The sequence below is a fragment of the Taeniopygia guttata genome, chromosome Z (assembly GCF_048771995.1).
Source record: "Taeniopygia guttata chromosome Z, bTaeGut7.mat, whole genome shotgun sequence".
Classification (NCBI taxonomy): domain Eukaryota; kingdom Metazoa; phylum Chordata; class Aves; order Passeriformes; family Estrildidae; genus Taeniopygia; species Taeniopygia guttata.
Genome location: NC_133063.1, coordinates 8,176,100 through 8,190,704, shown reverse-complemented (window position 1 = coordinate 8,190,704; position 14,605 = coordinate 8,176,100). Strand labels below are relative to the sequence as shown.

At 41.1% G+C, this 14,605-nt stretch overlaps 1 protein-coding gene across 2 annotated transcripts in view; it reads right to left on the bottom strand.

Annotated features, from left to right (window-relative positions):
- GAK (cyclin G associated kinase) overlaps positions 1-13,709 on the bottom strand; it is a 65,483-nt gene extending 51,774 nt beyond the window's left edge. Inside the window, exons 1-6 of one of the 2 annotated variants that reach the window (XM_030258987.4) lie at positions 13,400-13,709; positions 7,160-7,221; positions 5,869-5,928; positions 3,930-4,044; positions 3,365-3,507; positions 1,000-1,125 (exon numbers count right to left, since the gene is read on the bottom strand). In XM_030258987.4, coding sequence (XP_030114847.4) covers positions 1,000-1,125; positions 3,365-3,507; positions 3,930-4,044; positions 5,869-5,928; positions 7,160-7,221; positions 13,400-13,541 — 648 coding nt within the window. In that variant the 5' untranslated portion in view covers positions 13,542-13,709. The remainder of the gene's footprint in view (positions 1-999; positions 1,126-3,364; positions 3,508-3,929; positions 4,045-5,868; positions 5,929-7,159; positions 7,222-13,399) is intronic. The other variant, XM_030258986.4, reaches the window with a different exon arrangement.
- Positions 13,710-14,605: the final 896 nt, after the last annotated feature.

Genomic DNA, 14,605 nt, shown 5'->3' with positions numbered 1-14,605 from the left:
ACTCTTATTTTTTAAATTAATTTCAGAAACACTTGTCAAGGAAAAAGCTATCAACTGAATCCTGCAATAGTCACAACAGCTTTGACATAAGGTCAAGTGAAGACAGTAGGACTCAAATAACATTGTGATCATCAAGAGTCCACAAAGCACGTAAAGTGACTGTTCTACACAAAGCAAAAATAGACAGGAATACTAATACCAAAAATCAACAATAAGGCAATAGGCAAATTCACACTCCAGTGCATCTCTCTCCCTTTCTCAGCACACTTAATGACAGTGCAGACACATCCAGAGAAAAACTCTGGTCACAAGAATACCTGGAATGACCTTTTCTACCATCTTTTTGCACAGACTATACAAGACAGTGGTACAACATCATCATTTCATCAGTGCAATGCTTTCCAAGAATATCAGACAGCAAAACAGGGGCTTGCAGTGATGTCAGAAGTTGTACACATGAACTTAAGCGTATTTCTCCCGCTGATGTACTACACCAGATTTACTAGCACTACTGTCAACTCTAAACTAAGAACATACACACTTTACAAAAGTACACTGCATGCTAGATTTGGCTGCTGTAGTCCAAGGCACTGCAATACTGTCCATTCCTATTCTGCTGAGCAGACTTGCCTCTCATTCAACTGAGGAAAAAGAGATCAGAAGACGGACATGACTGTGGCACAACCAACTTCTTGTCCAGAGCAACTAAAAGAAGCACTAGCAACCACTTTTATTTTCACAGCAGACTGCAGAATGGACACTGACCATGCTGAAGTAGTGTTTCTACATGTAGCTACAGAACACAGACTATGACTGTAACTGCAGACAGCTTTTGAACTCAAGCAAAATAAATACAGAATCAAAATTTTATAAATAACACTCTAACAGAAAGACTCTTCAGTTGTCTTAGATGTCTCACAAATTAATACCAGATTATTAATAACAGTTAAATTAATCCACTGTTGATATTAGAATTAAATCACATTAAAATAGTCTCACCTCTTCTTCAACCACTGCTCTCTTCTGTGCAGACCAGTTGTAGTCAGGATAGTAAGCTATAGTTGTAGCACTACCGAAGTCACAAAGCTTAATTGTCCCCTGATTACTAATAAGCAAATTTTCCACCTTCAAAAAATGTAGAGAAACAGATTTAAAAAACGTGTCTTTTTTGCCCTAACACAAATGCTTTTATACATATCATCTTACTTGTGAATACAAATAAAAACTAATCACTTCAGCCAAAAATATTGTTTAGAGGAAAACAAAGATTTCAGTTATTACTGTAGTTTTATATGGTAACAATATAGCCAAGTTTTGAAAGGAAGTACCAAGCACACCATGAACAGGAAACATTCCAGAGAGCAGAAACATTCCAGAGAGCAAGAAATAAACCTCAGGGAAAAAAAAATGTAATTTCATCAGAGCCTAAGAAAAGGCCAGTTTTTCAGATTAGAACTTGTAGAAGCATCCAAATGTTTTCAGGCATAAAACTGAACACTGTTAGCTCAGCTGCAGTGGGATGAAGGTTAGGACTGCTATAGGCAAAAACCAGGAAGGTACTAGTAGAGAAGCAGGCTGCTAGGAGACACCCATAAAGAAGCACCTGTGACCCTGTGCAGAGACAGAAAACAGCTATTTCAGAACCATGTGATGCCTGGAGAGCTCATCCATTATCCCTGCCTTTTTCTACTTCATAAATGCCAACCATCCCGTATTGTTAATTGAAATGTGGAAGGAGCTTAAGGAAAGAGTAAAAGTATTGGGCAGATGCACTTGGAGTCATAATCACAAAAGGACTGAAAAATAAAAATTTGTACCTCTGGATAAAGTTAGGAAAAGGTGTCAAAGTTAATTGGCTCAAAACTCTGACTTACAGTTTTCTATGTTGCTGACCTTAGTTTAGACTGCTAAAAAGGGTAGCACAGTTAAATGATCCCTATTTGGCTCCTGGCTGTAGTAAAGCCTCTGCCTCTTGCAGCACAACAATAATTTAATCTTGTTTTGCAGTCTCTGCAACATGAGACCTTCACAAAACCAAATTCCTGTCTTTGTCCCATGTTTCATCTCTGTCAGGAAGGAATATTCCTTGAGAAGAAAAAACAGTTCTGAATTACAGCACTAGCTCAATGTCTATGCAGCTGGCTATGAAAGAAATTGTGTATTAATTCGTAAATAGGTTTTTTTACTTTTTTTTTTTTCAGAAGAGAGATGCACCTTTTCTACAACAGCATATAGAAATTTCAGTGAAGAATGGTTAACATGTCTTTGACACAACCTCACAAACTAAAAGCCTGTCCAATGGTAGCAAGCAAAAAACCCAGGAAAGGAGTGCTCTGTCACCAAAGCTAGGTTTATATTTATGGGGTATACTAATCTATACATCAAAGCTTTCATTGAGAGTGTTGAAAATAACTAATACACTTACTTCTAGAAGAGTGGTCTTATTTTCTTTTCCCCAAAGTAATTTAGTACATGCTTACTTAAGGAGGAAAAAATTTTCCTATTTTTATATTAAATGAAATCACATCAGGCTGGATAGTCACATGTGAAATTTAGACACTATTCCAAGAATAAGAATATCCTCTGTCTTATTTTTTTATGCTAAGGAAAATTCAAATATATTCATAGTACAGCAGAGTCTCACTGATAATGAGGGTTTCTTCATCTAAAGCATGTTGAATAGGTAAAGGTGAACCCCTGTCTTCAAAATACAAAATTCAAACCCAGATAACTCCTTTCAAATCTCCAAAGGTTCTAAAGGTAGAACACTTTCTACAGGATAAGCCTATAGATTCCAGGTAAAGGCAAATGAAAAAAAAAAAAAAACAACAAAACAAGCAACAAAAAAAGAAACAAAATCTAACCTGAATTATGCCTCTCAAATTTTACAATTAAAATTAAAAAGAAGCACTGAAGTACAGCGCAAGTCACCAGTTCTAAAATTAACACTTACTACACATTCTCAATGGCAATGTAATCTTTCACAGATAATTCAACATTCTTATCTTTCAAAGCTTTACCTCTTCTATTAAGACACCTACTTAACCCAGAACTGCACTTCACTAGTTGTAACTATTTTATCAAAAACAAAACACGGAGGCTAACTCAATCAGCAAAACATGATGCACTACTTTTCTGCCAGCTTGTTTCATATAGAGTACAAGCAGTTCCTAAACAGCAAGCACAAGGAGAAGAAGTTGTTTGAAGAGATGCAAGTATTTCAGTGATGATCTTCACACTCAATTGTTATGGTAAGGCAATAGATCTAAGCACTTTGCTCAAGAATTGTTTTTAACACTGATCCAGCCCAACGGGCTCCTTCGCTCTGCAGAAGTTCAGCCTTTATTTAAATATTGTAACATACCTTTAAGTCTCTATGAATAATAGGAGGCTTCTGCTTATGCATATGCTGCACTGCTCTGCATGTCTGATAAAAGATCTTCAAAACTGTGTCACAAGAGATAGGTCCTTTGGATTCTACTTTCTTTAAGAATTCCACAAGCTGTCCTGCAGGAAGTGAGAGAAATTCACATAAGCACACACAAAACACTGCAAATTCTGAATGCTTGACACAAATAGACCCTTCTCAAGAAAGACTTACAATCTTGAGTTGTATTAAATACATTTTCTGAAAATGGCAAGTCCACACTGACTACAATGACAAAAGAAAGAGTGCTCTAAGGAACTACTCCTACTCTTCCTTGCTCTGACTAGTCTCAAACAAAAAACTTAATGATTACCATATATTTAAGACAAGGTTAAACTGTAGTCTAAAAAACCATGATCCTTATCCTATAAGGATCTAGCTTAACTGAACTCTAGCTCCACTGAACCATGCTATCTTCTACAGTCATTCAAGCTTTTAAGTTAACAAGCAACCTGTGCAGAACAGCTGTCAGAAGTGTGCTGGGAAAAGAAATGGAGTTTACCTTTACACAGCTCTGTAAGCAGAAGAAACTCTCCCTGCCCCGTGTCTGATTCTTCTTTTCCTATAGATGCTGCAGAGCAAAACTGGACAATGTTGGGATGACCTGAAAGTTTTTTCTGGAGATAACAGGTTCAAGGAAGATGACACCCAAGTTCATTGATATTATTGCATCCAGTAGTTCATTTGAAATGTTAGCTTAAAACCACAGAAAGCATAGTAGCTGCAATCAATAGCCTAAGCAAAATAGGGAAATACATGCCTCAGCTATAAGAAATCTGAGAAAGGAATCTAAGGTAATGTAATATTAAGTCAAAAAAAAAAAATTTAAATCCTTATGATTACAGCTCAGAAGAAACTTGACTCAGTAACAGGGCTAGTTCTTTTTGTTTTTTGACAATGACTGCCTGCAGGAATAGCAGGGACATCTTCTAATTATCAGCTGCTTCTCTAGATGGCTGGTCAAGAAAGGGCTATTGTATCCTCATCTATCTTTCCCGAAGAAGTATTAAGTATGCCATGCTTCAATTTTAAGTAATTAAAACAGAGTTCAAAACAATTAGAGGTCTAAAAGGACAAGGAATTTATCCTCCCATCATTAGTAATAATTTTTCATGCTAAAACTTTTATCATGTTTCATTTTCAGTTCAAAAACTTGAGGTATCATTTTTGAGCTATGTAAAGGGGGGTACAGTGTAAGTGATCTCAGCTCCTGCCAGTGGAAGTTATGTTGCATTATGCCTGTCCGTGTATGCACTGAGACTCGTGCCTGTGAGACAAACACAATCTATTTACAGGATGCATTCACCAAGTCTGAAGAGAGAAAAAAAAAAGACTTTGTAAGTAGAACAAAGCTATTAAAAAGGGCAAGTTGGATCCACACAATTCACATTAATCTGATCTTCCGCATCACTCCACCACCCTCTATGCAGAGATGAAGGAATTAAATGCATTTCACAGTCTCGTCTCAAAGTTAGCAACAATTAACCCTTCATCATGTGTACAACACATGATGATGTGCTTTAGTGACTTTGAGCTGTGAAAAACATCAAAAAGAACATTGAGTTCTTTACTCTTGGCAAGATAATGTCAGAGTAGATAGAAAATGTATAGTGCTATGGTATTCTGTCTTGGAAGAGTACTTCTCATACGTGGTGTTTAGGCTAAGATTTTGCCAAACATATCAGCAATCATAAAACAGAAAGTTTGAGTGGCTTAAATTAGGATCAGTGGGTTTGCCTGCTAATTCAAAATGAAGCTGAACGCTCAGAAGGGAACACATCAGTATACCACAGCTGAATAACTGACTCTTGAAACAAACTGAGGGTCCAAGAGGAGCCAGGCCAGAGAGAAAATATTGAATTTACTAAAATCAAGGATTTAAAACACACTGAGATGACATTATACCCTACTACCTGACATCACTAAAAATAAAGAGGACAGCATGGGCACTGAGAAACATCTGCTTATTTTCAATGTATGTAGACTACTGAAATGTCTTCCTTAATAGCTAGCACTGCTTCTTAAAGCCAGATGTATCCAAAGGAGAAATCAATAAACATTGAGAGTAAAAGCAAAGAGCAATAAATCCAATGCATGTAAGGGAATTCTATTTAAGATCTAACTATCATGTGAAGTCAAAAGGTCTCTTGATGACATCCACAGGGCTGCAAAAACACCCAAATAAGAATTTAACTTCCTGCCAGAAGTACATGGCATAGTCTACACTGGCTACAAAAATTATTTGCACACGCTGTATTTCTCCAATTTTTGAAGAACCGAACTTTTTGGATGTTGATTCATTATACCAGATTCATGACAAACCATGAACCCAGACCTGCAGAATGTCAGCCCTCTTAGGCATGAAGAAAAACAGAATCTGTACAGCAATCTTTTGTTACCCAGAAATCTCAGGCAGTTAAATATGTCACAGAAAAGGATACCATGAAACAAACTTCCTGAATGATAGCTTTGTTCTTTTCCTCTTCATTAGACAACAATCGCTGCAAAAAAAAATAAAATAATTGAGAAGATATAGTTACTGAATCTTACAGAATAATAAGGTATAGATTTATTCTTGCAGAATATGAAGGATAAACTATAGTCAAAAACCTAAGGAACTGTAATGGGGCAGGAAACAAAGCTGGCTTATTGTATGTTTTGACATTCTGTCATAAATAATACCCAGTTTTCCAGTTACCTGGACTATTCAGGTTTAGTGATAATTGAGCAGCTGTAATTTTTGACACTCTTTAAAGTAACTGCTCTAATAGTTCCAATATATAAAGCACTAAAGTCTCCTGGCTGCAGCATTGTGGCCTAACAAGGAAAGATTCACCTTCTGTCTGAAATATTCAGCAACAACCTTCAACTCATTCTAGACTAAACTCCTGCAGATTATGTAGCCATGCTTTTTCAACGGTATTTGTGTAATCAGTAACAAAATTAAGAATTACTATTTCTAGAATTGGAATTTCTGGATTTGCAGTCAACATCTGACTACAAGCAGCCTGAACATTCTCTGCAAAAGTACTGGTTTTATATAACAGAGGAAGTATAGTAATGGGTCACCTTTTACCTGTTATTTTTTAATGGGGTTACTTCTAGAGGACCTTTTGAACAGTTATAGTATGTGGCTTTGGTCACATATTTTGTTACTGATGAAATGGAAAAAGTCAAAGTTATTACTGGTGCTGTAATGCCAACTTACCTCTCCCACCCCTCATGCAAATAACCCTGTTTACATCTGATTACCAGAAGCCTCTAGAAACCAAGAATCCAGAAAAGTGACCCTAAAAAGTACCAGGCCAAATGCTTAAACAATGAGTCAAATTATTTTTAATACTATGGAAGTTTACTCTTCAAGTAAGAAGGTAGGCTAAATCTGCTTCTGATGAGTGAAAAAGATTCTTGTGCTTCACTTCAGGTAACTATGAAATATTCTTTTTACTGGTGCAACACAATGTTTTGGACTGGATCATAACTTATACACCAAATATAAAAATAAAGATTAGCGACACCTAAAATACCAATTCCCCTGTTTGTCACCCAAGTATGAAGTATAGGGTTCTAACTGGAATAACCATTCTAAATAGTGGGCTACAAACACCACTAATACACTGCATTTTTCCAAGTTACTTGCTCAGTGGCATACATCAAGGACTAATTATCATGCTAAAATATCAAGCCAAAAGACAGATCTTACAAACCTATAGTGAAGTAAATTAATATTACCTTCAAAGCATAATCTTTGCCACTTCCAAGATCTTGAGCTTCATAGACAAAAGCAAAACCCCCTACAAGAAGAAGGCACATTAAATCAGTTTTAATTTCAATATTCAGGTACATTATTCTTTTCAGTCTAACAGAATCAATACATGAATTTAGATACATTTATAAATGTACCAAGTACACATTTTTCAGCATCTGGTCAAGACTGCTGATATTCAGCAAGAGTTCAGATATTCTATTCCTTTCTTGCACATATGCAAAGAGCACACTGACTTAGTTACTTTCCTGCATTTTGTTAAATCTCCATATGCAGATTTTTTATGAAGCCATTTTTTTAGAGGTCCTTATAAAACTAAAATTCAGTACAGCAAATATTACCTGATAATTTCAATTAAATTTTTTAGCATTACATGGCTAACACTTTGTATAAAAAACAACAATAACTAAGGAAGATAAGTGCTAAACATACACCTCCTGTTTTTAAGATAAATATCTTGTCAGAAAGCATTTTCAAGCACATGAAGCACACATTACAATAAGGGTAATGTTATTACCAAACTGCAACATGTTATTTCATAAAATATTACCCTTCCAACTCTTTTTATCAAGCTATCTATTTTCTCAAACACTTCCTTTTGCTCAAGAGCACTGTGCAAACATCATTGAGATAGCAGAAGTTTGAGAGTATGTAACTAGCTTAAAATAGTTACATACTCTCAATCAGTGATTGCACTTTATTGTCAAGTACTGAAATGCTAAACAGAATGGAGTTCCAGATCTCCAGAGAAAAGCCAGTGGTATCATGCCGTGTTAATTCCTTCTTCATTGCACCTGCCTTATATCCAACTGCTGTGGCCTACGCTCACCTTTTACAACTATACCCCTCTCAAAACATCAGCTTCAAGTAAGTTTCCCATTCTGTCGTTTTCACTCTTTCACCTGAACGAAATTCAGCTCCATACAACTCAGTGTTTGGTTTACTACTACTGCAGCACTATAGCAGAAACCAAATTTAATTCCATGGAATTTCTGGGATACCAAAAAAGTTAGAGCATGTTGTAAAGGTACTTCTAACTTCTTGTTGTTGTTAGTGAAAACAATTCTTAAATAAAAAGTAAAACTAGTCCTACTGCTTCATTTGTAAAAACAGTTTCATTTACAGTTTGAATCTGGCTCCCTTGAAGAAGCAGCCTATTAAAACAGTCTTAATAGGTCCTCAGTAGGGACCAGTTTACTGGCAAACTTCTCCTCTGCCATAACAGTTTACTCCAAGCTCCCTGACCAACATATTTTACAAATATTCAGAAAAAATAATTTTAAAAGCACTTTCAACAAACACCTGTACAGCAGACCTAACTGAGGTAAATGGTAAAATGGAAGTTAAGAGAAGAACAACTTCTAGAGGTGTCTAAAGAATGTATTTACATTGGGGTGTTTTCACTCCTTTTTTCAACTCATGTAAATGTTTGTAGATGGTTTTAAGACAGTTTCCTGAGGATATCTGTATCAGCAAAATCATCTTGGTATTCCCCCATAGAGATCACCAGTGTAGAGATATGTGCACACCCATCCAGCTATTGCCCAGGGAGACAGGTTTTGCATTGCTGAGGCATTTCAGAGCTCCATCTCAGAAGACAGCCCAAGCCCTCCAAGGTCATCTCAGAATTTTCTAGTTCAGAAATTACAGCAGAAGAAAGCTGGGTTTATTTCTTGTCTGTAGACACAAGCTTTCACAGAACCAGGCTCACTACAGAGCACCACACTGTCTCATGAAAATCAGGAACCAACTCTACCTCATTTGCTTGATTTATTAGCAAGCACTCTAAACTTATCCTTGCACCACCACAGGCCTCAGGCAGTGCTCCTTCAGTACTTCATCACTCCCTTACAGAGATTTGAAGACTCTTGCTTTTCCAAACAAGAGATTTGGGTTCTCCCTCAAGTCAAACCTAGGTGTCACATAATACTTCACTGTATTTACACATCAAGTTGGATTTTAAACTGCTCTTTTTTATCATGTTCCTGTTTTACGTATCTTCACAAATTCTTTTTTTTTTTCAGATAAGCAGCTTAAGTAAAATGACAGCTAGAGAAGCATCGAAATAGGGACATCAAGTACATGTAACAGTGCTTGTTACTGTTCACTCACTGTTTCATTACACACCTAACTAGACATGAGAAAGTGAGGGTGTGAGTAGCTCCCTGTTTGTAACTATTTGATACGACTTGTCTACTCCCCTCCTAAATACTGACCAAATTTGTTTCCACATCAACTTTCAGTGGTTTATGTTTCAAGTTTAGATTGATTGCAACGCCGTAATTCTAGCCTGGCATGTAAGTTACAGTGTATTTTAACTGAAAGACTTTCTATCAGAGCAGCAAAACAGAAAAGATGCTCTGTTACTGTTGCCAAGCATTTGATTCAAAATTTTGCGGGTTTTTTTGTGGTTTTTTTTGTTTGGTTGGTTGGGTTTTTTTGAAATTCAGTCATGTATTTGTGCCCACTGCAAGTCCTAGTAACATGATGAAACTGCCTCAAGAATGAAGGATGGCCCAAACTTAAAGATCTGTACACTTTTCCACACCCTTGAGAAGCAGAGAGGTACAGTATCTTCAAACTTTGAGAGCTCCCCTGCAAGCAGGAATTGCTACAGCCAAGAAACAACAGCTTTAAAAAATTGAACTGTTCTGTGCCATGTTGAAAACATTGTCTTTGCATATACAGTAAAGAAAATGGAAGTGGGACAGCTGCTAGGACAGGTGCTTTAGTTGTTCTTTAGGAATCATCTTTTTTTCCCCCTATCTGCCAGCAAATAAAACAATGTTCACAGAAACTTGGCATTAAGCATTAAGTGTGCCTCTGCTGCTAGAGGTTTACAAAATAAATCCACCCAAAAACCTGAACTTAATTAAGTTATCTTTATCTTATTAATCCAGTAGTTGCAGAAACCATAGAATTGTTCCTATAAGCTTGGCTAACGGTAATGATGTCTGTTCACACTCAAAATATTGAGGAAGCCCAGAAGAAAAAAAAAAAAAAAAAAAGTTGCTTTAATTGCAGAGGTTTCACCTTGACAGACAACAGCTTGTAACAAGTCACCTACCTACGTAGCTTCAAGTTGTGATATCTATTCATAAACTCAAAAAAAAAAAAAAATTAAAGTCTGCACCTAGACTTTAAGGCTGTAGCCTATTGCTAGCTATATTTCTGACTAAGGAATTATTTTTTTTTCATTATGGTAAAAGCTTTAGACTCAGATCAAACAGATTGAATAATGCATTCTTTTCCTCACCATGTTTCTCTTCTTGTGTGCTTTTTTGTCAATGTTTGTTACTCAAAGGAAGCATAAGATTTCATTACATGTGAAGAATGGTTGCTAAATGTGTGCTACAGAACTTGCTTGCTCCCCGTTTTTCACACAATCTGGTTTATTCTAAATTGTTCAGTCTCATATACAAAAGTATTCCCCAATTAGGCAGGAAATCCGTGACTATTTTACTGAAGTAAAACTGTGGGGGAGTCTGTGCACTTAATAGGAAGATCCAAGAGAGGCATGACACCTGAAGCCACCCTCATGCCAAGAGCAAGAAGGGATTATATGTAAAGGCCTCCACCAAGGTCCTCTAAAATCTTATCTGCAGTGAGCTACTGAAATGTCCAAGCAGGAAAAAAAAACAGGATACCGTAGTCTGGAAGTGCTCAGTCCAATCTGTGACACACTTGGTCTGTTCTTGCATTTAGAGGTGGTATCAGCAAAAGAGATCATCACCAGCTCATCCCCCACGGGTTGCTGTCAGCCTCCTGCAGCAGCACACCGTATTTTCAACCAGCCCAGTCCTACCCCAGCACAGCACCTCTGTGAAACAACCAGGAAAACGCATCCAAGCGACCTGTGCAACAAATCTCAGCCCAGAGCACAGCCAAACATGGATTTGGTGCACACTGCAGAGATGGAATGAGCTGTGGGCTACGGAAACAACTGAACCCGTGCCGCCACACGACACCGTGCAACGCTAAACCACAGGCGCTGTTCACACCAGCCACAAAGCTGAGCCTACAGAAAAGTCTGCGTAGGCAGATGACACACAGTTTACCACCGATTTGAAATCCAGACTCAGAAAGCAGCACTTGACTTTCCAGAAGGGAATCTGGCATGAAAGAACTGATCTAGAAGATAAACAGATCCCGTATTTGTAACCAGAGAAAGGAATACATGTAAGCCACAGTTGTGGATCAATGTATCAGAAGGTACCACAACATGTCCAGATAAACTATATGCTACAGACAAATTCAAGTCTGAAGATCACAGGAGAGGCTGGGATTTTTATATTCTACACCTATTTTAACTTTATACTCAGTATACTGCAAGGGCTCTTTTAGACTGGCTACATTGGCTAGGAAAATGATACTTTCCAGAAAAAGCAAGCAGTTAGCCCAACTTCAGTTAGCAAAATGAACAAAAAAATAGCATAAAATAAAACCATAACACTGCAACTAACGTGGAACACAAAGCAGTGGTTACAGAAAGAGCTGTAGAGTTAAAGTATGTCTCCATTTGCTTTAAGTCATCTAACCTGGCATCTTTCCCTTGACATTTTACAATGCCTGTGCCATATTCTGGGAAACAGCAGGCTGCTGTCAAAGTAAAGTGTTAAAGTACCTGCTCCAGAACCAAGAACCAAATAGTATATATACCTCAAAAATAGCTTCCTGCCCTAACTTTCTTTTGTCCTTCAGTAACTGCTGTGGTCACTGCCAGCAAGAATTTTACAGTATCAGCAGCACAGACAGTTCTTTTAGCATTCACATTCTACTCAGTGCTTACATTTCAGTCACAATTCTGGCTGTAAAGAAGCTGTAAGTAAAGGCTGAAAGCAGAACAGGAGGACATGACATCTAGTGCTGTTTAAAATGCAACTTACTACATAAGAAACTGACAGGTTTTCTCTAAGATCATATGCCAAAAGTGCTTGAGCATTCAAGGAACAAATTATTGCCCTTAAGAAGATACAGCAGTAGTGAAGACCTAGTTGTTGTTGTTTTACAGCTCAAAAATTTTATATGTAGCTTGCAAGCAGTTTGAACTAGCTAATTTTAACCAAGTTTTTCTTCTATGCTTATCACCAAGATTTCAGCAGAAAACTACTTAGTATGAGATAATTACAAGAAGAAACTCCAACATCCAAAAGGAGCCCTAAGCAGAGTTTTGAGGTATCTAACCTAAATAACATCAACCATCTCTACAAAGTTAATGAAATATTTGCCTGCAATAGTATAGAAAAGTCTGCATTTTAGTCTTCTGAGAGTAGCCTTCAATGGTTCTTCTGCTGGAGGAAATAAAGTATTTTCTCTGATCACAAGCATTAAGATGATCCAAACTTTTTATAATATCTAAGAAATTAGCATCTATCAAACATATAATCTTTTCTTAAACAGATTAACAAGCAGTGTGCCAGGCTACCTACCCAAAGCTTCACCGAAGCTGGAAACTGCCTGGATATTTAACACTCTGTACTCTAGCAAAGTCTATGTTCACAGTAAGACGTCTCCTGACAAACGTGTTTAAAGCAAACACATTTTCTGCATTCCATAGTCTTCCAAAAAGCCCCAAACAACAGAGGCAACCTTGCATGTTTGGCAGAATATTATACATTGTGATTAAAAAACAAAAACAAAAAACCAATCAAACAAACAAAAACCACCACGAAATCCAGATTTTTCATGAGGTCCTTGGTAGGTTATAAAGACCATCACAGACTACCAACTCCTCTGAGTTCTGTTGTGTGATGAAGGCATTTTAAACCACGAAGCAAGGGAAGAAACAACACAGCGGCTCTCGGTGGCTGTTCCTGAGGCGAGAATTAACACCGAGCACTGCTGCGACCCCCGGGCCGGGGGACACCGAACCGACCCCGGGCCTGGGGAGACACCGAACTCCCCCCCGGGCCGGGGGACACCGAACCCCCACCGGGACCCGGGGGGACACCGAATCCCCACCGGGACCCGGGGGACACCGAATCCCCCCCGGGCCTGGGGACACTGTCCCGGCACGGCCACAGGGAGCCCTTCCCGAGCCCGGAGCTGCCGCCCCGGCCGTCGCCCGCCCGCCCCCAGCCGGGCGCGGCCTGCCAAGGAGGAAACCCTCCCGGTGTAGGAACGGGAGACGGGGAAAACGAGAGCAGGAGGCCCGCGGGGAAGCCCATCCCAGCCCCGCAAGGCCCGGCCCCGCCGCCCGCTCTTACCCTCGGCGATGACCCGCTTGATGCGCAGCTTCATGTCGCCCATCTCCACCGTCTGCCCCACGAAATCGTTCTGGTCACGGCTGGCGGCTCCCAGGGAGCCGGGGCCCGCCAGGAAGTCCAGGGCGGATTGGAACAGCGACATGGCCCCCGGCAGGCAATGGAACTGAACGGGACGGGAAGGGATGGAAGCAGAGTGGGATGGAGTTGGAGGGCTCCGCCGAGCCACCGACAGCCGCGGCGAGAGCCCGCCCGCCTCTCCCACCGTCCCCGCAGCTCCGGGCGGCTTCCGGGAACGCTGCGTCACTTACGCGCTCCCGGCGCGGCCCGCCCGCCGCGGCTCCGCCCCGCGGGAGGAGCTCCGGCTGCCGCCCGGCTCCGCTCCTCCAGCGTCCCCTCACCGGCTCCTGCTCGGCTCCGCTCCGCTTCTCCAGCGTCCCCTCACCGGCTCCTGCTCCTGGCTCCGCCCCGCCAGCGTCCCCTCACCGGCTCCTGCTCGGCTCCGCTCCGCTTCTCCAGCGTCCCCTCACCGGCTCCTGCTCGGCTCCGCTCCGCTCCTCCAGCGTCCCCTCACCGGCTCCTGCTCCTGCCTCCGCTCCGGTAGCGTCCCCTCACCGACTCCTGCTCCTGGCTCCGCTCCTCCAGCGTTCCCTCACCGGCTCCTGCTCCTGCCTCCGCTCCTCCAGCGTCTCCTCACCGGCTCCTGCTCCTGGCTCCGCTCCTCCAGCGTCCCCTCACCGGCTCCTGCTCCTGCCTCCGCTCCTCCAGCGTCCCCTCACTGGCTCCTGCTCCTGCCTCCGCTCCGGCAGCGTCCCCTCACCGGCTCCTGCTCGGCTCCGCTCCGCTGCTCCAGCGTCCCCTCACCGGCTCCGGCTCCTGGCTCCGCTCCTCCAGCGTCCCCTCACCGGCTCCTGCTCCTGGCTCCGCTCCTCCAGCGTCCCCTCACCGGCTCCTGCCTCCTCCTTGGCTCCGCTCCTGCAGCGTTCCTTCACCGGCTCCTGCCTCCTCCTTGGCTCCGCTCCGGCAGCGTCCCCTCACCGGCTCCTGCTCGGCTCCGCTCCGCCCCGCCAGCGTCCCCTCCCCGGCTCTCCCTTCCGCGGCCGCGGGGGATGCGCGAAGTTCGCCTTCCCGCCCTGCCCGTGGCGCTTTCTCCATGGAAGTGTCGCCATTCCCCAGGCAGCGCTGTGTTTCCGCACTTTAACACTTAGG